At 39.0% G+C, this 26,248-nt stretch overlaps 2 protein-coding genes across 2 annotated transcripts in view; one reads left to right on the forward strand and one right to left on the reverse strand.

Moving 5' to 3' along the window:
* The window catches only part of KCNIP1 (potassium voltage-gated channel interacting protein 1), a 435,471-nt gene that overhangs the window by 381,005 nt on the left and 28,218 nt on the right, over positions 1–26,248 (reverse strand). The gene's annotated exons all lie outside the window — the stretch shown is intronic.
* On the forward strand, positions 1,212–20,430 carry KCNMB1 (potassium calcium-activated channel subfamily M regulatory beta subunit 1). The gene is made up of 4 exons (XM_080400004.1): positions 1,212–10,208; positions 16,074–16,243; positions 17,860–18,055; positions 20,102–20,430. Exons 2-4 carry the CDS (start codon positions 16,107–16,109, stop codon positions 20,369–20,371), a joined length of 603 nt encoding a protein of 200 aa, XP_080256130.1. The 5' UTR covers positions 1,212–10,208; positions 16,074–16,106; the 3' UTR covers positions 20,372–20,430.

Genomic DNA, 26,248 nt, shown 5'->3' on the forward strand with positions numbered 1-26,248 from the left:
ATGGAGATGTTCCCATATGCAGCTATTATCCTGGCATTATTACCTTTGCAGGAATCTGATCTTCTTAATTCAAATGCAAGACAAACCCCTTGATATAAAGGGCACCTTGTACACACAGGTATTTAGTACCTGACAAAAATCGTGAAGTCATACACAGGAAGCTTATTACACTTCCTCCACCTACCATGTCAGTGCCAGCAATCTGTAAGCTTTTTGGAGAGCATCTGCATCAAAAGCAGGGTAGAAAAAGGGGGAGGAGGAGACATATAAATACATTATTGGCTTTTGTTTTAATAAGGTCTCTGATTAGCCTCAAACAGTTTACACAGTGATACTTGATGACCATTTTAAGTTTGAGAACTTTATCACCCAGAAAAAAGCAGACAGCAAGCTTCATTTATTTTGTCAAGATGAAACTATTAAATCACTCTGTAAAAGGATTATTTGTCAGGAATGGCTAGGATCAGTACCCGGGAACTGCAGGCCAAATTCCAGCCATATATATCTGAAACTGAACCTGCTATACCACAAACACTTAATCTATCCCCTCCTGTGTTACCATTCACTATTCTTTCAGCTTCTGCCAGACAAAGAGATGCCCATCCCCATATATAGTTGGAGAAAAGGTACTACAGACATCAATCTATTAGAGTACTGGTTTGTGACTCTGTTCCCTACATTTTTATTTTCAGCAAACCTGCAAGAAATACTACAGTAACAGGTTCCTCTATTTGTCAAAATTTGGCTTCATTTGCTTACACCAGTTTTTAAATAATACTACTTAAGACGTGCATGAGCTGTCAGCATAGATCCTCTTGCCACTGAAGTCAAGTGGTAAAAAATCCCATCTTGTAGAGTCAAGAAAGAACAGCATTTTGGTTTTTATCTAGTGTTCTTCATTCATAGTTATACGTTGTTTTTTTTTTAAATCCAACTATTATTAGAGACACCACCATCCACCCCACCCCACTTTCCCTAAAAAAAATAAATCTGAAAGTCAGCCATTGGATTAAAGCCCAGTTCAAAGCCCACTGCTGCGGACCACCCACATTTCACACATCATCCCTATGAACATTGCAGTGTTTTGTAACTCATCACACACAATCAAAGTTCAGGATGCAGTTTTCACCTTTTCTTTCCTTTAGCCTGGGGGGGGGGGTGGGGGTGGGGTGGGAAGCAGCAAGATGGAAAAAAAGGCTTATTCACCTAGAAACTGAATGAGAAAAGCAACAGACTGAAAGAACCTGAGGGGGATAAAATAATTTTGCTAAGAACAAAGAAATCCAGGGGGAGCATAGAATTGCTGAGCAAGTACAAAGACAGATAATGAAGATTAAACATTGCCACTGTTTATGCCCTAAAGTAGTGAGCCATAGCATTTCATCAAGAGGTTTCCAAATCCTGTAAAATGTCTCAGAAGTTCCTGTTAAAGTGCATAGCACTGTTAACAAAGCTCACTAAAATGAAGGGCCAAGGTTTGTAAGTTTATTTTCATGGAAACTGTGTTGATACCCATAAAAATTTAACATAAAACTATGACCTGAAACTAGTTTTCATATATTCTTTTTTACTGGTTTGTAATTACAATACTGTGAGATACAAAAGGAGATGAGAAAGATTAGAAAAGTAACTTTTTAGTGTTCAACTCTCTTCCTCTGCAAGCAAAAGCAAAATACACATTACTGGAATCCAGTTCTCCAAGTACTCAATTTTAACTGCAACAGAACCATTTCACTCTACAGGGGACTCTGCTCAGCTACAAAGGTCTTCCCTCTTGAAATCCTCTGCATTACAAGAACTTGTGTCTGTAAAATGAGGTTACAAACCACAGTAGCATCAGCACTTACTACATTTGAGATCGAAAAAATAGAAGAAGTTACTAAGTTACTGTAGTCACACTTGCATTCATGGTTCAGAAAAAGTAAACCAGGGCAAAGCAATTCACATCACATCCTGGGTCAGATGTCCTTCTTGGAGGCTTGTTAAACATGTCCAGCCCTCCAGAAACCAGAACATCCCTTCCTGAAGGAAAGGTCATCCTGAAACCTTTGGGCCCTAATGGTTCAGTAATTCTTTCTCTCATTCTACTCATTCCTTTCATTTCTAGCAAAGCCTTCTGGTAGAGGAAAAGAGGTTCTGCAATGCAAGTGCCAGTTCCTGCCAGATTGTATGCACAAACATCAAATTCCTCCCAACAGTCACAGGTTTCTACCTTGGTTCATCAGTCCATTCCTTCTCACAACGCTGCAAGGTTAGAGGCAATAACACAGAAAACAAGAAACTAAACATCAACAGTGAAAACAGTAGGGTCCAAGGGAGAAATATACAGATAAAGTGAGGAAGGCTGAGAGTTACAGAGCAAGGTCTAATAGTTTCTTCTCCCCACAAAAAGAATTAGTGCTTTTTCCTCAAGCAACACACATTTTATTAACATCTTTGAAGTCCATGCAGGTATACTATCAAATCTTCCTGGTGGTGAAAAGATTCAAGGTAGAAACTGTGCACAAATATAGCCTATATGTATCTCCGATAGGGTATATGTCCTAGTGGCCCAAATATTATCTTCTCCTCAGCTCTGCTTCCACTTTTCTTTGAGAAATTTAAATTTGCACACAGAACTCCTTTTTTGCACTCTGTGGTAGAGTGAGATGCAAACACATCCATGCTGCACAAGAGCCATTTGCTTCACCACAGTTTCTGGCAACCAGGACCTCATAGTCCAGCAAGGTGCTGCATCAAGAGAAGACAGTCCTGCAGTAAAACTGGGGGTAGAAGTGACACTGAAATGATCAAGCATCAACATAGCCTTTCACCTTTGCATGCCCTGAGTACTTGCTCCTTCTGCCCAGTGTCTGTGCCTCATCTTGGTATTTCAACCTTCAGTTATCAATAAAGCAAGCAAGCGAAAAATAGTACGAGAAGCACAAAGACCATGATTACAGAATAAAAGTGTTGCCAACCCAAAAGCATGACTGGTTGAAAAAGGTGAAGAAGTGTGACATTACCTCTGTTTCTGCCTCTGTTCTGTCAAGATAGGAAGTTAGGGCTTCTAATGTGTAAAAAAACCATTTCCTAGCAATTCTCTCCACCAAATCCCTGCCACACTTCTCCCTCCAGCACTCCACTCCCTTTCTCCACACACAGAGCAGCTGAGGCTTTTTTTTCTCTATGTCAGCACAGAATAAATGTACTTCAGCAAGTGAATCTGAAAAAATGGTATTCACAAACTATGTTCCTCTGGTCTGCCATATATGTCAGACCCTCTTCAGCTGAAACCTGCCACAAGTCATGGAAAAATCCAGTACCAGGTTGTTGTAGTAGTAGCCTGCATGACCTCCTCTCTTACACAGACAAAATTAACGACCTCTGCTACCAATGGCTCATTTGAGTTTTTAATCACAGTGGGAATTGCTCCATAAGCCCAAAACGTCTGTGTCAGTAACCTCTTGGGGCAATGTTACTTTGAAATGGATTAAAATTCCCCAGGTAAAGGAAGAGCTCAAAGTAATCATGTTACTTTCATGAAAAGTGTATATTAAAGCACATTAAATGCCTAGATATTGGGACTGCACTCCAAAAGAAAATTTAACTGCTTCAAGGAACACAAGATCAATGCTATTATTTTTAGACCACAGTCTCATTTACAGTAACTTTCTGCAACAAAAGAGTAATGTTAAAGAAAAGATTTACTTTAGTTCCTTTTATCAATCTGACTTAGGGCAAGAAGAAAAAAATTGTGAACTTTTCTATACAGAACAGGTGTGGAATAGAAAGAAAGGGCATTTCATAATATATTTTCATTTCATTTCACCACTGCCTTTTTTTTTTTTTTTTTTTTTTTTTTTTATCCTGTCTTTAAGCAATTTAATTCCAGAAAAAGAAGGCACATCACCCTTGCTACCACTATGTTTTGCATGTCTTTTCTGGAGACTTTGTAACTCACTGCAGCAAGGCTGATACACTTACAGTATCATGTGTTTTGGGAGCATAGGAAACTAAAGGTTAGCACATTGCTTCTCAATCTCCCCTCACCAATACAGGAAAGGTGTAGATGTGTGACAGCAATAAAGGCTGTCAATATGTGGACACGGACAAAGAGGTAGAAAGCACCTCACTCACCGTAACAGCAGCAGCAGCACATCAGGGAGCAGAGCTCTCAGCAAAGGAAGCAATGGCATCAGGGATCACAGCGGACAGCAATAGGCTCCAACTGTGGGGTTTCAACAGGCAGTTCACATGAACCATACTAACTGCCCTGACTTCTATTATTTGATAAGCAATAACAAAATACCACTTACGATATATGCCTTGTACTCAAGTTACCAATATCCAGGCTTCCCAAAACACAGAGGTTCTCCCTCAAGCCAAGAAAAAGTTTTTATCGTTTCTATATGACTCACCATAACCAGACTGCCTGATGCCCAGAACTTAGACAGTAAATTAAGTCACGCAGATTTGCTTAACTTAAGGTGCTCATCTGCAACTTGCATATGCAGTAGGTCTGACATATCTAGAACGTGTTAGACCGCACGCGGCCATGCTGCTGACTGGGGTTTGTCAGACAGAAATACAGGGGCTCTACTCAGTTCCAAAAAGTAAAAAGTAAAGAAGTCTTAACAGCAACTCTCTGATCTCTTCTGCTATACAGAACTGTGTTATTTCTGAGTAGATGACTGGAATTGCATTCTCATAGGCTTACTTAACATCACAGACTGTTATGTCTAAATATCTTATTTTGTGAAAGCTTCTTCACATTTCTCCTTTTTTCTGCCTGCATTTTGTCAGCTTAGCAAACTACCCAATACAGGGGTGAAGGGCCAGGGAGAAGCAGGTGATGACCAAAAACCAAAACACTTTTCCTTTTATTGGCCAGGCTGCATAATGAGTTATACTCAACTTAATATAGTGAGTGCCTTCCGTTACGAAATGACATTTCATTAATGTATTTGGCCTTCAGACAGCAAGAACAGAAATACTGTTCCTATTCTACAGACAAGGGGAAAGTCCTTCTTTCAGATACAGTACAAACATGGAACCAACAAGGTTCAGAAACAGAAATTTACCATTTCACTGAAGAAATCAGCTTCACAGATGACAGCAGAGACCATTAGCAACAATACTACCAGAGTTAGCCCTCCATCCTATCTTGGATAAGCATCTGCCTTGATTATCTGGCAATGCTTATGTCTCCCAGCACGAGCACATGGTACCTGTACACTACATGCCACGCTTTAACATGTCAGAAAGTTGCTGTACTAAGTTTGCAAATTCAGGAAAGGTCTTATATTTGCTCTATGTTGTAGTTAACCTGACCATGACTATGTTCATAGCAGCTTCTTTTTACCTGGTATCAGATACTACTCAGTCTTTGCATAAAGTTCCCATCAGCATCAAATGTAATGCTATATGCATTACATGTCTGAGACACACTTTCAAAAGCAGACAACACCAACTTCTAACTAAGCTGAAAATTTTTTATTCAGGTTTGTTTGCCACTGTCACACAGCTAAGCATATAGCAGTGAGAGAGCGCAAGTCACTGTGGCAGATAAAAGGAGTTAGGTGGGAGATGCCATGGTCTCAGAACAACCCCCATGCCCCCTCTGTACTTCTACCTGCAAACGGTACAGAGCACACTGCAGAAACTCAGCAAACCCGGTCAGCTGATTGCCTCTCACTTGCCAGGCAAAGGCAGTTAGCTCTTTTTGCTCATCTAACAAAGCAAGGAAAAAAAAAAATTACTTCTCTTTGTAAAACACTTTTAAATTCACAATCAAAATTTCTATACAATGTGGTGTGAGTTTGTTTTGTTTGGGTTTGAGGTTTTTTTTGTGGTGATGTTTGTTGTTTTCTTTTTAAATCTCAAGGGCTCCTCTATCTGGAATATCTTTATTAAGAACCGATTACACATGCAAGATCCAACCTGAGAAAGGAGTATATGCACTTACTCTCTGATTGAAAACCATGCCCTTAATCTCTGAAATCAGTTAGTATGTATCCACAGATGGCTGGGTACAGCAAACAGTTAAGTATCCTCTCTAACTTCAGTTTCAACACACAGTAGTTAAGTGTTGTTAGTAACTTCAGACACAAATGAAATTCTACCACAACATTATGCTTTAATACAGGTATAACATCGTAGGAAGGCCCATCACGTTACAGCTACCTTCCAACTCAGGTAATCTTCACAAGCACACAGCCACCACACTGCGAAGTTAGAGGCCAAACAAATGATCCAAAATCCCTGTTTATGTGTGTGTGACAAGTTCTGAGGAATCTCTCAGTCCTCAGGAAACTGGTGAGTTATCAGCAAGTCCAGCAAACATTTTGTTAATTTAGTTGCTTAAAAGAAAGCAGCTGAGTCTTAAAGCTTGCCTGTGCCTGGTTTAGACATGCCAGCACTTAGGACATCTGCCTCCTTCTAACTTGCATAATTTTTAATACGTGACTGTTCCTTGTTCAAGAGCCACAGCTTCTCTTTATGATGCCCATTAAAAATGACAATGTACTACACTATGAATATGTTTCAATTAGGAAGGTGGGAGCTAATAACTTTGTAGGGCTCTCTGAAGATACAAACAACTGTTCTCATTTCACAGCTCAGTGATTCTTCAGAAGCACAAGAAAGCCCTGGAAATAAAATTACAATACTTATTAAACTGGCTCTGTCTCATAGCCATTAAGTTTTTCTTATGCCCTAACATGAAAATAACCCTTATGGATGATTGCCTTAGAAGAATAGAATAAGCAGTTCTGACCAACAAAAAGATACTGGTGTTTGTTTTGAGTTTTTTTACCTTTCATACTTTTTCCTTTCCCCTTTTTAACTCCTGAATTGCTCTTTACACTAGAGCCAAAAGGGGGTTCACAGTTTGCAAATTCACATCACTTCTGCCTGTGTATGGACACTATTTGTATAATCTGACTAGGACTTCCAGCAAGATCCACCTGTTACATAGGACAGCCTAATGCATAACAGGTCACCTGCAACCACAAAATAAGTTTAATTCATGTGATGTCACAGCAAGAAACTGTTCAGTAGCACATGGGGTTGAACCAAACTCTCCTGAGCTTCCTTGAAGCTTCAGAGTCAGTCTGATTTCTTGGGAGGGTTAAGAGTCCTCTGAACTAAAACACACCTGCCATGACCATGCTCTATCAGAAACAAAAGGGAGCTGGAAGAAAGCATTCTGCAATACAGATGATGCAGAAAGGACAAGAGTTTGAGTACTAGTTACAGAGTAGTACAGGAAACAAACATCAGAAACTTTTCCCCTGCCATTGTTGTAATGTTTACAGTCTCTTCTTATTTTTACTTACAAAACAGAGCTACAATCCTTGTATGCTAATGTTTACACAATTTCTCTTTCAGATCTACATGCCTTCTCTTCCATGTTTTTTCTTCCACTAGCACTTACAGAGAAAATAACTACTCAGAAATATTTGTCTTAATTCTCTTTAATTTGTCTGATAGTTTCTTGCAGTTCTGGAGACTGATAATTGTAAGTATAAATACTTTGCTAACTTACAGACACAGCAGGTTTTCGAAGTTGAAAAATTGCTCATTTTTCAAAGAATTGCGAGAAACGATCCCTCAAATTTAATTTATTTTGTCCTTAGCTAAAATTTAATATATTAGAATAAAAAAAGTAGGAAGCAAGACACTGAAAAGAAACTTGTTCAGATTCAAAATAGAGAATTTTAGTTCAGAAAAGCCTGTTCTGATACTCTCTTCCCTTTTTCTTCCCCCAGATACAGTCTGGGATTAACTTGGCTAAAACCAGTATTTGTGAAAGGATCATAGACCAAAGGGGCTACTGCCTTTAGCTCCAGGTGACCTTAACTGGGCACAGTTTCTTCTGCTGCACATACTCAAAGAGCACTTTCAGGATCTCAGCCTGTCCAGCAGTCACCCACACTCCCTCTCTGGGTCAGCATAAGGCCAAGAGAAACTGTTCATTACCAGGTAGCTGCTTACAAATAACCAGTGAATTAGTGTCCCTGCAGCAGATCCTCATGCAGAGGATACAGCTGGTCCTGTACTTCTCTGAGACCAGGGAAATCCTGCCTTGAACAAGCAGGCGAGTTGGTTCATGGTGCCCCATATTGATAGCCAGGAGCAAGGCTCGGAGAGGAGTGAGCACTGCAGCTCCTGCAAGGAAAGGTGCACCAAGGCAAAAGCGCATGGTGATCTCAACCAGACTGTTCCCTTTTTCCTCCCTTCCCACGAAATTGAAAAAAAAAAAAATCCATGTGATTTTAATAAGGCATATGCTATTTTAGACTGCAGTACAGAATTACAGTCTATAAGATAACAAAGATTTGGCTTGCCATTGATACAGCTCTCACGCATACACATCGCCATACAGGTCAGTGGCATATTGAAATATCCCAGGGTTAGAGTGGATATCAGCATAGCACCTCCCTTTAGCAAACCCATGTTATTTTATTGGGTTAGTTCTCCAAAAGACAGAGGCCATCTGGACTTGCACATCTGCAGTGTACACGAGATGAAAAGAAACAAGCAAAAGGTAGATTGTGGTACCAGACTTGTAGCATAGCTTCTGTCTATTCAAATAAATCACCAGTGCACCTCAAGCTGAGCCAAAGCGCTCTACCACCACCTCCTTCCGTACACTGAGAAACTTCAGCAGTGTGATCTGTTCTGCCTGTGGAATCCACAAGATTTATGTTAATTTTGCAGAACTGCTTAGTGCTGCAGTTAAAAATTGATCCATGTGTGTTAGCCATCAGGGTTAAGGAGAGCAGGCAGAAGAGACAGTCAGAGTTCAAAATTCATTAATTTCAGTCAGCAAGGGTTACCTTGTTTTCTGCTTTGACTCCTGAATCACATAGTCCCCCAAACCCCCCACTTTAAATAAATACCTCATTAAAAATATTACTTTTACTTGAGCCAAAGCCTGCACCTTTGAAATACTCAGTCTTGTTTTCCAAGTCTCAAAAAATGATAGAAAACTCCACTCAACCAGATCACTTTTTATCTGGGAATAAGTTTTGTTCATAAGGCTTTTTTTTCAACCTTCAAATGTCATTCTTTAAATTTAGCTACATCACTTCTCAAATATTAAAAAAATTACCATGATCATAAATCTTTCCAATCTAGATGATAGTAGCTGACTTCAACTTACTTAGCTTTAAGTGTCTAACAGACAGTTATCTAAATCCAAGGTAGCTTTGTGTGCTCTCTTCTGCATCAATTATAATAGAAAAAGTCCTTTTGGGGGAGATACATCTCTTATCTTCAGGCAGCACGAACTCTCTGAACATGTCACTTTCAAATCTTTTACCAAAAGTAAACCCAGAAGATTGCCTTAAGATAAAACAGCTAATTATTAGATGCCTAAAGCGGGATGGAGGGGATCCTACCCTTGTTTACATTGCTCAGAACACTCTTAATGCTTTATAGTAGATTATCTTGTTTCAGCTCCTTTAGTCTCCCAATAAGAGAATTTTCCTCTCTCTTTCTCTCTCTCAAAAAAATTATTTTAGCTCTTCTCTGAAGATCTGTGTTAGGAGTCATCTGTTTATACGTCCCAGAAACAAAGTTGGCTTTTTGGCTAGAGGAACATGCTGGACACTAACATATCTATGGCATGATGGATGCTTTGTTCTTGTCTACAGAGGTCTGCTGTACAGACAGAATTTTAGCATCTGTTGCATACAAACTGACCAAAACTAGTGGGAACAAAACATTCATACACTGCTGTCAATAGCTTAGGTATGAAGAATTAAGAGTCTGTATCAGTGGTCATTGGTACAGTCAATTCCTTAAATCTTACCCAAAAGACCTATCAGATTTCTAAACTAAAAAGCTGTACAAAAGGAGCAGAACCATTGCTTAAGACAAATCCACCAGGATCTGTGGTAAAGGGGCCTTAGGGTATAAGAATTCTCAGTTTCTTCAGCTGTAGTGGGTCTTAGTATTGTGGCTTCCTGGTTTTCAGCAATTAATCTCAAAAAGGACAGTGTTCTTTCATACCTTACCATTTATGGTTACAGAAAGCTTTGTAATAGTGGAACTAAGTTAGGAGTTCAGCCACAGCAAAGCAAACCCAGAGAAGTACAGGAAAGGAAAAAAAGAAAAAACAAAACATAAAAATCCCTTTCAGCTTTAAGTTCTACTACTATTCCAAGTCCATCATGTAACAGAAGTTTTTCATCAAAGAAAGAAGCATTTCATCAAAATCGGTAAGTATATTTCCAAGCAGGAATTTTTCCTTGGGAACATGCAATAGCTCTGGGTTTTGAGAAGTACAGTGGTTTTGGAAGCAACAATCTTTCTGAATCTGCAGCACTGTAGAGGACAGCACAGATAACTTTTCTGTAGCCTGTGGGTTAAGTTGTTCTCTTTTGTAACTGGATGCAATCTGATAATTCTCCACAATTATTAGCAAAGATAACTGTATAATTTCACAAATCAGGAGTCTGCAGTTCATATGGGATCATAGCTTTTATTAATTTTAATGGTTAACACACCTTTACTCTTAGGAGTTTCATGGCTTTGGGTGTTCAGCATTTCTTTAGAGGCTGTGCTTGCCTACCTCTAAGTTAGAGAAACCAGGCATTTGAATGCTTCCAGGCTTCCATGAAATCTATTGTTAAATTGATCCATTCTATGCAGCCCTATACTGCACAGAATCCAAAAGAAGCACTCCAGACAGGTTTTGGAACTGCTGAACTGAGCAATTAACTCTCTTTTTCTGGGTTGTTTGTTTGTTTTTTTTTTGTTTTTTTGTTTGTTTTTTTTTTTTTAAGAACAACCAGGTTAAAAAGCTAACAGAATTATTCTTAAACAACTGTACAGGTTTTTAAACAAAAAAGCTAACTTCTTTAATTCATTCTAGTTATTACATCAGATAAACATTAATAGAGCAAAAAGGTACAGCATATTTCATAAAATATATGTGGTTGTACCATTTTACATAGTCAAAATATTGCTGCTTCAGGTTTCCAAGGCAACTATGAGTACATGGCAAAATCTTTTCTGTGCAGATTTCCATTGAGGTTCAGCATCACCTTATTCTGTAACACTCAGAGGATTCGTGGTCCTAGATGCCCAGAATGCTTTTTCAGTAATGGGTTCTGCATTGTAATTGTTTGCAATGAACAAAAAACACTGTCCCCTGGCCCCAGCATCCCTGGCAAAGGCAGATCTGTTACCAGCAAGAGATGCATATAAATGCTAGGGTAGGAAATAGAGGGCAGGGAGAGGGGAAGCAAGTGCCAACACAAGTGTAGTTTCAACTTCAGGTCCCTTGTCCAGGGTGTAAGCAGTAGGGTAACAGATGAGAAAAGGATGAGGCAGGTTTGAAACAGAAAGGAAGAATCTAAGTAGACGGATATGGAAACAGGTAGGCAAGTGTGAGTGATCAAACTAATTCTACTCAAAGACAGTAGTAAATGTGTAAGCTGTGCTGCTCTGCCACAGTAGCATAACCAGAACAGAGCTCATATTTATAGATCTAAAAATTATGGTTGCCTTCTGGTCTCCACACAAAGCGCTTGGCCAATAAACTGGCAATGAATACTATGCTCCTTTTACACACCCAGCAAAGCCATCAATTTTCATGTTGTCCACACAACATGTTCTGAGACTAAAACAAGGTGGCTGTTAAGTTGACACTTGATAAGGGAAAACAAGGTGGCTATTTGTATGCAGAGGCAGTAGAGGCCAAAGGGTCCAGGCCTCTTTAAAAACTCATCACTTCAGGGAGGTGGATGACTTTCATCATTCTGGGTGTAATGTGGTATTAGCACTTGATGCTCATCTGAAAGCAAAACATAATGCTCACTGCAAGTTCACCATATGGTATACGATAAATCAGCTGAAAAAAAATTACTAGCTCACTGTTTAATATCTATTCCCAACTTAAATTTGTGATAAGGGTTTAGCACCCTTCCTTCTGCAAGCAAGCAAGATTTATTCATCACTGCTACCAATACTGTGATACCCAAGTTAAGAGCAGCCTGGAACTGAATGAGTCCTCTCTCAAGCTAACTAGCGGAGGTCACAGCACTGGAAACTCCTTGAGATGGGGGGAGGAGGCGTCAGATACTTCCTGCTAAGTATCAAACATGTCTACTAATCAAAATAGGGGACTATTCCAAACTTGAGCAGATGGTATCCCTAGGATTATCACCAGCAGCTGTCAATGCAGTGATTATACATTGAAATTGCACAGCTAATGTACTGTATAATTTAACTAGACTGAAGAAGAAGATTAGGGAGAAGGAACATTATGAAAAGATTTGGAGCTTATATTTTCCTAATAATTATGGAGGCACCCCACAATCTTCTATGCAAAAGATACATTTAGATTTACTCTTGAAGGCCAGGCTAAAACCCACATTACACACTTCAATATCTACCAATTCAAATATGCTCAGAAACTTCCTGGGCCAATCAAGTGCTCTGCAATCCTTCATTTTTCAAAGATGTAATGATTTTGTCTGAAGAAACACTTAATTAGCTCTTTGAACATTCCTCCTAATATACACTGACAGAGCTAGGAGACAGAAGAATTTTTAATCTGAAAAAACTTAACCTTTTGAACAACGGGGAAATTCCAAATGAATACATTTTTCTATATGCATGCACCTTGTTTTGTCCTGAAGCCAGAAAATGCAGGATGTTCAGCACAAGAACATAAGATTTATATATGAAAAGAAAAAAAAATGCACACGGAGTTTCCTTCACTGACTTGTGCTTCCTCTTAAATTGTTCTGTACATACATGAAATAGCGCTACAGATTTTTCTGGTCTTCTGAATTTTAAATCATAAAAAAAAAAAGCATCAGAAAGCACATATTTCAGTTTTAGGGACTGCATTCACAGTAATCTGGTTCAGCAACACAACAGTGACATGAGCACCTCTGATTTACACTGCCTGAAGACCTAGTAGGTTATTTTTTAATGTTTACAGGAGGACTCAGTGAGATATTTTTAGATGAATCTTTCTTGTTAACATTCTCTGCATAATTTATATGTCCTTATTCTCTTTGGTGTCAAGCAGAAATCTGGACTGGGGAAGCTGAGGCAAACAGGATCACTTAGCAGCCCACGCAGTGAACAAGGGTCAGGCAGCCTGGGGCTAGCCTCAGGATGGGGAACAACACTGCACATAATACTTGGAAAACCTCTTGGCCACTTGTTAAAATTTCCAATTTACACATACAAATTCTTTATGTGTCTTAAAGAGGTAGTCTGGCAGTTTACAATGATTAGGAGGGATGAGCTTACTAGTGCTTCTGCTGCATATGTGGCTGACATTCAGACTGGTGGGGTAATTACATTTCTTGTTAATTCTTTGGTTAATTGACCCACAGTTCTTGTTTTCTATGTAATAAGTGGTCTGATTACCCCACTATTTCTCAGCATAACTGGGACAGCTATATAAACATTATGGTTCATCTAAAACTCAAGACATTAACAGCACAAGGCCACTAGAAGTTTTCCATAAGTCATGGTGGCAGTACCGATCATTCACTTTTTCATTTTCCCACAGAACTAATGAAAGATGAATAATTGTTACTGCATCTAAGAATTTCTTGCTAACAACACAGGTTTTCACTCGCCTATTAGCAGCTTCCCACTGTGATATAAGGAATTGCCACTCGGGTACACGCAGACTCAGGGCCCATGCTCCAGGACTGATGATGTTCCTTTGTTCCATTTTCCCCTCTGACCAAGCTGGACAATAAGTAAAAGAGTCAGTTTAATACCAAGTTGTACAATGTTCCAATATTTTTATTATTTCAGACTTCATTGGTTTTTTGAAAGTGCTATTTCCACTTTGCCCTCACAGAACTAAAAGAAATGACAGAAGTTTCCAAGGAATAGCCACTACTGGCATTCACCCAAGTTTCGTTGCAAGGTGCACATGCATCTGTGCATGGTTATACAAAAGTATGCAGGCACAGTGCAAGCACGCTGACAGTGCTTGATGCCACATGTTCTATTATAGCCCCACAGACCAAGAAAAAAAGAATACAGCCTTATTAAGGGCATTAGCTCACATTCTGTATTAAACTCAAATGCCAGTAAGCAGGTAAGGTTCATCTTATGGCAATTTCCTTACTTCTTAAAATGCCAGTGAATTACACATGATCATCAGAAAAATAATTCCCTTAAAAATGCTGTCTGTAAAATTCACAGTGTATATTGATGTTTTATTTAAAGTGGAATGAAATATGGAACTGGAAAAAATTCAATATTCAAACAATAACTCCTTTTGCTCCTAGGGACAGCTCAAAACAGCCTTTCATTTTGATATCATGTACCAGCAACTTCAAAATAGATACTTAAAAAATTCTGTAACTAGCCTTGAGTTATGCTGTATGAAAGCTGTTTTACTGTCCATAGAGATCTATATTTTTATTGTTAATAACACTAACATTCAGGTGTTATAGTAGTCTAAAATCAGTAATATTTCAACGTTCAATTTTTTGAACATTTAAACAGTCAAAGTAAGGCACTTTTACCAGTGAAAACCAGAAATATAACAGAAAAGAAAGCAAAACTCAGATTATATTCACATTTTTTTCTTTTGACAGCTGATGGTGTCATTATCTTGTCTTTCACAGAATTCAGTCTTGTTCCCCACCCCTGGTAACACCACAGCTCTGCCAGCCTGGGGTAGCTGGAGACCATTTACTCATGGTTAACATTAAGAACCCATTCGCTAGCTTTGGCTTGTATTTGTCTTATACGGTATCTAAACCTAAGTCTTGGCATTTGCTCCATTGCTTAGCTGAACATTGGTAGAGACCACGCTGTCCTGAAGGCCAGCCAGTAAGGGTAAATACTAAATAGTTGCACATACCTGAAGCTGAAATCCTGAAAATGCACCAGCTAACGCATGAAGCTGGGCATCGTCTTGCCTAAACAGGTTTCAGTCCTGTTCTCACATGCATGTATGTAATATAGTCTCCCTTTCTGCTCTGCTCTCGTCCCTTCTCCCCCCCAAAAAAACCAAAATCGTGCCAGTCTTGTCATTTGCCATAACTATGGCTTGCACCATGTTTTCTTGGAAAAAACAGAACCTCATGAACCTTCAGTTAACAGCTGTCAGTTCAACAGATTCTGGTGATAGGCTGAACTCTGTGAATGTTATCCTCATTTATGTATTAATCCTTTCTATCAGTTGTAATGATTTAATGGCTTATGGATTCACAGCAATTATTTTCAGATTCTCTTTATCAAAACATTAGCAAGATAATTTAAAATGCTATTTGGCAAGGGAGCTGGGGGGAAATGCCAGGCTCTCCTGAGCTCAGGTTCAGACAGCTCTGATTGAGTGTTCCCCTGGTGTTACACCAACACTTTGCAGTTTGCACTCTCCCGTTAGTGCCAGCAGCAGTCCTGACACCGTACTTATGGTGAGAAATACAGCAGGTTTAACTTCTCTTTTTTCTAATCCTATTGCATCGTGTTTGGTGGCTTCACATCTAGAAAACACAGCTTTTCTCCACTATTTGACTGGACATCAAGTTTTGAGCATCCTTGAACAGGCAAGGCCAAACAACAAACATGCAGAAGTCAGAACCCAGCCTCTCAAGTGCTAAATTTTAAATTATTTCAGCTCTTTCAAAATAAGACAATCCCTTTCAGACTAATCCAGAACAGAAGACATAACGTAAAAAGGATTCTGCTGTGGGAAGATTTTCCCTTCATGCAGCCTTTACCAATACACAACACAATACCTCTTACTTCAGAGAAGCAATGATGTAAAAAAGATGGAATTAAGGCTGAGGACAATCAGGCTGTTAACAGAACTCTCCCACAAGATAATCAGGTTTTCCTACCCCTTAACTCCCATCCTCCACACACACATACATTTTGGAGTACTATATGGTAAATATCAGAAAGTAAAAAGGAAGTCTACTGATAATAAAAGACACGGTAACTTTTTTTGAAAAAATCTATTTTTTGAAAAAATGGACTGTTCCTCCACAGGATACATTATATTCCAGAAACTTATTACAGAACTGCGATACTTATAGCCAATCCTAGTCCTGTTTTCCCTCTCCTTTCTCTATTTTGTTTTATACCAGGAAGAGATTGTTCAGATTACACAACTCTAAATCATGTTGGGAAAAAAGTTGGTGACTGCACAGAAGCGAGGGGAGACAAGAGCCCTGTGCCTGGGACTGGGAATGGTTGCGTGCTCCATGATGATGTACTTTTTTATTGGGATCACCATTGTGCCATTCTACACTAAAAGGTAATGACAGACATTTGTTTATGAATACAAAGCTATTTCTTTTTCCTGTCAAATACAATTATTGAAACAGTGCCAAAATATATGGTAGTATGTTGCAATAAATAAACAGTATGTTCTTGAAGACCTCATAAGAATTTAAGACAGAAGAAACAAGAAAGAAATAGGTGAGCCAAGAAGTCATTGAGCATTCACAGGTAAGCAAAAGAAAGAGGGAATGATCACCTTCAGAGCCAGAGTAAGAATAGACTAAACCAGGGGTCCTCAAACTACGGCCCGCGGGCTGGATACAGCCCCCCAGGGTCCTCAATCCGGCCCCCGGTATTTACAGAACCCCCCCGCCGGGGGTTGGGGGGAACTGGCTGCCTGCCACTTCATCCGTGCGCCGGCCCCCTGGTTGAAAAGTTTGAGGACCCCTGGACTAAAACAAAACATTTACTATGAAAACATGTAAAATAAAAACCAGCCATGACTATCAAAGCTCAATAACGGAAAACTAAATCTTGGATTAATAATAATAAAAAAAATAATTTAAAAAAGCTTTTCCATGTGCAGGAGGGTGTGTGTTTTTTAATAAAACTATAAAAACTTGAGCATAAAAGTCACAGTAAAATTGTTCAGTTGAGAATCAGTAGCTTATTTCCAAATCAACCATCCTCCAACAGCCCAGTCTACCACAGCAAATGTTGCAGAATACAATGAATGCTGATGAAGTTACTGTTACTCATATTTTTATTTTGTTTTGCAAGTTCTGTCTCCACACACAAAATCAATTTGCAACAAAACAAAGCAACAAGAGTGCAGCTCAGTTTTTCATGCTTGAAGATTTTGATAAAGTACATCCATCTCATTCTTCTTACTAAGCGCACCTTTAAGCTCAAAAACGCTTGAAAAACATTATCTTTAAAACAGTAATTTACGCTTATTTATTTTCCAGCCTCCTGATTACATTACAAAATATATTTGCATGTAAAAAGATTAGTTTAAGAACTTGAGTGAGACTATTTGTTTACTTTTTTTTGCCACCAAAGTGTACTGCTGTAAGCAAAAGCTGGTATACTAACAGTAATCCTTGAGAAAAAGGGATAAGCAACAGAAAAAACAAACAAAAAAAACCAAAAAAAAACCCCAAACCCCCACTTTTGTCTGACAGAACCCTGCTACTTATTCATGCAAAAGGTTTGCATAAGGAAGAAAAGGCAGGGGAAACATGGGAGCTAATCTGAGTTCTGAGAATTGAGTGAGATTAGTCAAAATATTTCTGAGACATCAAGTGTACTGTGCTTCCAAATATTTACTACCAAACATTAAAATCCATATTAATTTTTCTTTCTCGAATAACACTTGAAGCTGATTACAGATGAGGTTAGAATCTGACTTCAAACCACAGAACGTGTAACAAACAGCAACAACAAAAGAACTGCCTTCCTATGGCGCCATTTCCCCTGGCCCAGCTGTCGGTGCAGAGAAGGCAAAGTGCAGGGCCCCAGAAGGGAGCAGCCGTGAGCTCACCCATACCACACCTACAGCTGGCGCACACAGATGTATATCCAGCATGTGGCCCATAACATACGCTGTCAACACATTTAAAAGCAACACTTTTTGTTTTGGTTTTGTAGTGTGTGGACAACAGAAAGTGTGTGCCAGGTACTCAAAGCCAACATCAAGGATAAAGCACTCTGCCCAAACAGCGAAGGCTCAGAGGATGGGGATACCTTTCCTTACCCCTGTCTGCAGGTGTGGGTTAATCTGACAGCCTCAGGACAAGAGGTGATGCTGTATCAGACTGAAGATACACTGGAAAGAAACCCTAAGGTACTTGCAACAGAGACTGAATAATCACTCTTTGCTGCTGGCTGGCACCTTTGAGGAGAAGGGGTGATTGTTTTTAAACCAAGAAGCATAGTAAAAGTATTTTTTGTTCATCTTTTCACATCCATGCTTAGACCAAGGCATTTTTAAAACATTCCAGAAATAACACTTTAAAAAAAATATATCTTTTAAACATTACATGAAACATTAAGTTAATACTTGTTAAGGAATTACAGTAATTAAACATGAATGTTTAACATTCATGAACATTTAAAAATACGTAAGTCTCCCAGCTAAAGACCACTGGTAAGAAATAGTTCATAAACTGTGGTTTGCTCACTTGCTTGTTGAATTATCACAAGAGAGACCTGAAGTTAAAAACTGTCCAAAGTGAGAGCACAAATACCAATTGTACTTCTATTTTATAGGTGGGTGGTATCAAGCAGGAAATAAAGCCAAGAAAGGGGAAATAAGGGTGCTGTTGGGAACATCTGAAATTATGCACATTTTAGACAGAAAGGAGAAACAAATCCATAATTTTGGAAGACGATCACCCAGAAAACTTGTTTGTCCTTGGTTTGGTTTGCAACTCTTTCTGGCCAGTATGGCAGCAGAAACCTGGAGTCACGGAGAAGAGAGTGATGCTGTGGGAAGCACCTGTGTAATGCAGAGGCGCTGCGTATCACAGTAGAGGTCCCTTGGCCAGTTGTTTTAGCAATCTCTTCCCCAGAGGATGATTGTAGACCATGGGTGGGACAGAAATGTGGGTGCACAGTATTAAGCTGGCTTTAGAGGTGTGTGAAAAATTAGGGAAGGGGGGAAAAGGAGGATGTTATTGTTTTGTTCCTGCCACTATTTCTCCTTGGGAATCAAAAAGCTCAACATCTTTAGGCTTGCTCCCCCACAACCAGAACCTCTCTAACAAGTATGCTGTCCAAGGAAGGTCAGGTTCAGTTCAGTACCAATAGCAGAAGTATTTCAGAGACCTTACTGCTGCTCAACACTCTCTCTAAGGGGACATAAAATGAAATTCAGATCTTGGATGCCCAAGACAGAAGCACTTTCAGAATCCAAAACAAACATCCTCAGACTACAAGTGTTCATCTTCTTAAAGAAATTATATAGGTTAGTTTCACACAGTGCAAACCTGGTAGCATAAAACACTGAAATGAAGAAAATTTTGCTAGCTAATGTCTGTCTTTATAGTAACTATCTCAGGAAAAGCTACATATAATGAAGTGGCAAAGGAGAAATTATCTGCTGTAGATTGAAATGAGAGCCTTGCTCACTGCAAGAGGCAGCCATTAGCTGATTTCCTACCTACTGTTTACATTATTGCAAGTACAAACCTTCAGGTTGGGAACCATACCCTTTCTGCCTTGGCCAGTTTCCATCTTAAGACACCTAAGCATTATTATGTATGCAAAATAGTGTTGCATAAAAGAAACTGTTATGAATTACAGCAACAAAAAGACTGCTTTGAAGTCTATTAGTATATCCACTGAAGTATAAATAACTTTGCATTATTACTACAGGTCAAGATAGTTCTGCATTGCAAGGATAAGTAGAAAGCTGCCAACAGCCATGCCTCTCTCTTACTTTTCCTGCTACTTACAACCAGAGGTGCAGAGTAGAGCAACTTCATTTTTCTGCACACTGACAAGCCAGTTGTGAATTTCTGCACAATTAACACATTTCTGCTGTGGTAGCGCCTACAAGCTCTGTTAGGAATCCAAACTTGGCACTGCAATAATGAAGTGACAGTCTCAAAGACTGCGGTTTTAGTTCAAGCACATATGTACTATTGGTTTCCAACATTACTCCAATCTGTAAAACTGCAGACTGGGGGCATAGACACACTGACAGAAACAGTGAAGCATGGCAAATGGGTTACGTGCGTAAGGAAACCAAGATGATTACCCTGGATACTAGCCAAACCACACAAGTTTTTGTCAGTACTAGCATGTTTGTTTTACTCAATTTGGCTTAACTACAAACCTTGAATTGTGAGTATCCATTATAATGAATCACCTTGATTTCTTATTCCAGTGTTCGTACGTCCCAGGCAAGTCGGAGAACTCTAAAGAAGTTAAAGCACGAATAGAAATAATTGCAAGCAATTTCAAAAAATACCAGACTTTCCCGTGCTACTATGACCCAGGAGGAACGCAAACCAATGTCATTTTAAGCAGACTTTATCCCCCAAAAGGCCTCCTTTTTGCTTTCCTTTGGCCTACACTCATGTTTACAGGTGGATGCCTGATTATTGTTCTAGTAAAAATTAGTCAGTATTTTTCTGTTCTTTCTGCTCGGCAGTAGAACATAAATATCTAGCAGAGATCCTTGCAAGATATTAAAGCGCCTTTGTTCTGCCTGTTTATCTGCATTGTGTGACTTTTAATACATCAGGTATCAATCCAAGGGTAGGCATTCCAGAAAACTGAATCACTATGGATGGTAATCCATTACATGAAGACAAAATATAAAACTGATTCCCAGGTGTCGTGGTTTAATCCTGGCCAGTAACAAAGTACCACCCGGCGGCTTGCTCACTCCCTGCACCCAGAGGGGTGGGGAGGAGAATCGGAAAGGAATGTAGAACTCAAGGGTTGAAATAAGAAGATTTAATAATTTAAACAGAATAAAAAGGTAAGAGCAATAATAATAACAATAACAACAACAATTATAATGGGAAGTTGGGGAAAAGGACAAAATCCAAAGGAAAAGGGAGAAAGGAAAACAAGTGATGCACAGTACAACTGCTCGCCACCTGCTAACTGATGCTCAAGCAGTCCCTGAGCAACGACCCCCCCAGCTAACCCTCCAAATTTCTATACCAAGCATGACGTCCCATGGCATGGAATACCTCTATGGCTGGTTCAGGTCAGCTGTCCTCACTGTGTCCCTTCTCAGTCTCTTGTGCCTCTCCAGCCCTCTGGCTGGCACGGCCCAAAAAACCAAAAAATTCTTGACTTTGTATAAAAATTATCCAGGAACAACTGAAAACATCAGTGCATTATCAACACTGTTCTCACATCATAGCCAAAACACAGTACTGTACTAGCTACTAAGAAGAAATTTAAGTCCATCCCAGCCAAAACCAGGACACCAGGAATGCCTGAAAATACCTCATAAGAACGCAGACTGAGTTACTGCCTATTGTTTCCTTGGACTTTCTGCAGTAGAGTAGCTTTACAGAGCTACAACTTAAGTTTACTACTAAACTCTTGTTCCATGTTTTAGACGTGGTCCTAATTTTCTGTCTAGTTGATAACAATTGGTGCCAGATCCACATATATCATCACTGCAGACACATGTTTTATATACTTAATTACCAATATAGTGTGTATTCATGACATAGTCTTCTTGTCTGTTGATAAAGAAGTTTTGCTATGGTCCAAAAAGGTATTTATCATCATGGATGTCTCTGCTTTTGGGAAAGGGGAGAGGGGAGAACCACCTAAAAACAAAATATACGTACACAGACACTACAAAGTTTGCACTCTAAACATTTAACACCCATTGTATGTATTTAAATATATGCACAAAACACAGGGTATGGTAAAGAAGTTTATATTAGAAGTTTTTGTATTTAACTCAAATCTTCACCTTGCTTTACTTTTTACAAAGTGTACCACTCAAGGAAGACCATCTGCCTACCATTTGCATGTATCATAAAACTGTTAAGGAAGGGAAGTCATAACATGAAAAACACAATTATGTAGTCTGAAACATCCATGATGTCTTACTAAACACTGTAATATAACCTAAGGACAGAAGTTTCCATATTTAGCACAAGGATATTTCACAATGAAGACATCTTTGTTTCTAGTGCCAACTCTTAGGAATGCTCTGATGCATGCATAGATACATTTTCTGTTCTCTGAAAATAACCGTTTCCCTCAGACAATTTCCAAATTGCTACTGGACACAGGAGGAACACAAGCTACTTCCTATATGCTGTATTTGACTGGCACTTGAGACATAGCTAGTAAAAAATTTTTTGTCACATTCCTGATGAACCACTTGGTAGCTATCATTCATAGGAAAATTTCAGGGCTTAGATGCAAATTTAAATCCATTAAACTCTAGTGGAAAAAAAAATATTCTCATTAATGTGGTACAATTCTCTATTGTGAGAAAGAGGAAGGCTGAAATATTAAGCCACCACATTCATTTTCCAACATTACTAATGGAACAGCATCAAGAGTTTGCTTTTCATCATGATCATCAAACCAAAATTAGACCAAGATAGTACAAAACAGCAGTTATTAATATCAATAACACTCATGCAACATGAAAAGTCTAGATGGTTATCTATTAGAAATCTACAAGAGGAAAAATGACAAGCTCTAGTGCTTAAGAGTCACACAGTGTCAGTGGTGCTGTAAAAAAAAAAAAAAGAAAAAAAAAAGCCTAAACTAAAAAATGAATATAGGAGGAGAATTATTTCCACAAGAAACAGGAAGGTATTTACAGCTTCATACAACAGTTTTATGAAATGCATCTGAAGCTGTGTGTATATATGATTCTAATCTTTCTCATTCAGGAAAGTGAAAGTGCAGCTGACAGGTACAGGCGTTTTGGGTGACCAAAAGCATTTGCCAACAGGATGGCAAGGGGAAGAGACCCTGGTTTATTAGTTCACCAAAAGCTAAGGCAGGACTGTGGTAACTGCTTAAAAATAAAAAGGCAGAGAGGATACCTGTTGAACCTAATGCATTGTACTGGTACCAAAGGAGGTGAACAAGCTAGCTGCAAATAAGACAAAGCAGTTTATTTAAAAGGTTCTTTCAAAACTTTACTCCATATTTTTAAACTACTGCTGAAAAGCAAAAGCCTTCAGTTTGCAAACTAGAACTTGTTCATGACTACTTTATACTCAGTCCAGCAAACCAGTACCCCTGCCACCTTGCTCCTCTCTCAGCTCAACAGAGAAAAATGAAGGTTGGATATTTAGCAGCAGTCCCCATTGCTAACTCATGGGTCAGTTATTTATCCTTGAAGTGCAGAAGCTCTTGATTTTGCTAAGCTCAGAACTCAGCATGAAGACTGGGAGCTCCTGCTTCCAACTCCTACCTTGGCTTCCTGAGACTACTCCCTAAAGCCATCCTCCTCCCCTCCCTGTTCATAGTTATCCCTGATAGAAGTAGATGATTTATTCAGTGCAAGCTGTGTCTCCAGATTTACCTCCACCACAAATAGAGTTGATTATCGCATGAAAACAATTATTTCCCTCCAACATGTACAACATTGCAAAAACATGAAGAAAAACCTTCCACAAATTTTGTTCTCCAATATAGTAACATTTTCTATTTGGGCAGGAGATATTCTAAGTGAAAACAGCCAGTTCAGGGGAAAAACTAGACGCAAGTTCAGAAACTGCATTGTCTTGGACTCTCACCAGCCAGCCTCTCTTTCGCCCAAATTAAAAAGGGGGTTTAAATTCAAAAAGCCAAATATTATAATGTAGAAAACAAACACACAAAATGTATAGGCACTACAGAACTGTTCTTTTATAATAACAATTTGCCCATGTATAAATACTGGTTATTTTCCACATTTCTGAAAAAGTTTAATGTTAAAGTCATAGATACTCTTTTTCCTTTACAGTTTCACTTTCTCTTAAAGTCAGAACTAAATGTTTTAACATTGTGCCACGTTGCTGAATTATTCTTGGCCTTTTGTAAACATTTTTCTATCCTTCTTCCATCTACAAAAGTTGTAATTTGTTAGAGAGTGAAGTTTTAATAATACTCTATGCTTCTTAGAGCAGCACACAAGGAAGCTATATAGCCTTTAGGGCTTTTTGTTTCGTTGTTGGGTAGGTGGTTTTTGGTTTTTTCGGTTTGGTTTTTTTTGTGTGTTTGGTGTTTTTTTTTAATATTATTGGATTATACCATCAAGTCTATAATATATCTGATAAATAAAATGCTATTTTTCTGAGATCCAGCAAAACACTTCCTATGAGAAGTGCTTCAATACAGTGACTATTGCAGCGACAGATGTACACAATCCACTTTTTCAAGGCAGAGCAGATGCTCAAGGTACATACGACAGCATTAAAACTCCTGCCAGGAGAAGAAAAGTGGAAGTATAAGCAGCTGGAGATTAAATTCATACCTCAAATCTGTTTGACTACACACAGCTTTCACCAGCATTGATGCTCAGACCACAGTAGTGCTTGAGTCGACCAGAAAGACAGGGAACATAGGGAATGGGGACAGATTTTTAGACCCTGATGAATACTTCAGTTGTGCAAGCCCTTTATATGTCTATATGAATAATATTGTTTTGCTGAAACTATTAAAAGTCCTAATTTTCAAGTGCTGAGCACAGACTCTTAGGAATAGTTTTTCTGCTTGATGCCAAATAAGGCTTGGACCTGGTGATTCTACTGTTGGAAGATGAAAAAGAACAAAAGCTCCAGCACTATTCTTGAGGGAACTAGCATTTTTTTAGGGGAAAAAAACAAACCACAAACAACAAAACACACCACCCACACAACTATTGCAAAAGGTTGTAAAACAAAGCTTTTCCCATAAACCAGAAGCTATAATTCTGGATGAGATAGATTCAGTTTTCATCAGCTTTTAGTAAGATCACTGTTTTCCACCTTCAGTAAGGTAGCAACAATGGCAGCTTAAGAGGAGCCTATGGCCACCGATTTGCTAAGCAGCTACCCCTTAGTCACCAGCATCTTCTTAATGTACGTAAACAATAGCAGACACTTTCTGGCTACCTCTGGCAGCTTTGATTTAAGTATCCTGCTAACTGGTGCTATTTTTATTACCTCATCCTCAAAGCAGCAACAGGGTAGTTAACACAAAGATGACTCTGGTCCCTGAAGATTCCTCACTCATTGCATAAACCCACTACACTTGATAACAAAATACTTTCCAGCTGAGTAGCTGGTACTTTGTTACTACCTTTTGGGTGCGTTTTTTTTTTGTTCTTTTGTTTTTTTTTGTCTTTTTGTTTGGCTGGTTTTTGGCGGGTTTTTTTGTTTGTTTGGATGTTTGTGTGTGTGTGTTTTAATAAGGAAACTGTTATAGTTGAATTGAAATAAATTGAGTCCAAAATAAAGTCACTAAATATTTATTAAGGTAGGAAAGCAAAAACAGTGCACTGGGTGGCTGGGGAGTCACAGCTCCTCCAAGGCTCGCAAATTTAGGCAAGCTAAACGGCTCCTTTTACCTTCATGGAACTCAGTTTCAGCATCTTCGGTACACCCCTCAGCTTCTTCCGTTATCGTGGTTTCTTGCTTACGGTAGTTTTGATAAAATGTCAGTTACAAAACTAGTTCATGCAATCCTTCTCCACACAGCCGTTTGGTACAAAGGTTTAAACAAAGATAGAAATTGCCAAAGCAACATAGCATCGGGGTTTAACATTTGTCTTATGATAATGTAGGACACTCCCATGTCTGCAATGAGATCATTCCTGTTGCTTAACCTGTCTGATCAGCAAATTACCCTTAGTTACTTATTACAAAACTAGGAAAAACTTAACACCACCAGTTCAGGGTCTCTAGAATATTCATAAGCCATACAAAACAATTCAGAAATTTTCCTTTTAGCAATTTCCACAACAGAAAAAGTAGCATTTAGGGTTAACTGACTGACTCCAAATTTACAAAGTGGCTTGAAGTTAGATATAATTATTCTTCCTGTGTTAAAATATTAAGTATTGATTGCAGGCAGTTCTCTTTTGTGAGAGTGTTGGTGTTGTTCAGCCCAGAGAAGAGAAAGCTCTGGGGACACCTCATAGCAGCCTTCCAGTTCCTAAAGGGGGCTACAAGAAAGCTGGAGAGGGACAAGGGCATGCAGTGACAGGACAAGGAGTAATGGCTTTAAACAGAAAGAGAGTAGCTTTAGATTAGACAGAAGGAAGAAATTCTTCACTATAAGGGTGGTAGGACACCGGCACAGACTGTGCAGAGAAGCTGTGGATGCCCAATCATTGGAAGTGTTCAAGGCCAGGTTGGACAGAGCTTTGAGCTTTGGTTTAGTGGAAGGTATCCCTGCCCATGGGCAGGGCAGTTGGAACTAGATGATCTTTAAGGTCTTTTCCAACCCAAACCATTCTATGATACTACTTCTTACCTTTTATCATTCCAGTCAGATTTTCAGAAAGTCTCAGCGTGCTAAATAAGTTATTCTGCATTCAGCACAAAGAGCAAGCAAGGAGAGCACC

This window comes from Falco punctatus (genome assembly GCF_963210335.1).
Source record: "Falco punctatus genome assembly, chromosome: 8".
NCBI classification, from domain to species: domain Eukaryota; kingdom Metazoa; phylum Chordata; class Aves; order Falconiformes; family Falconidae; genus Falco; species Falco punctatus.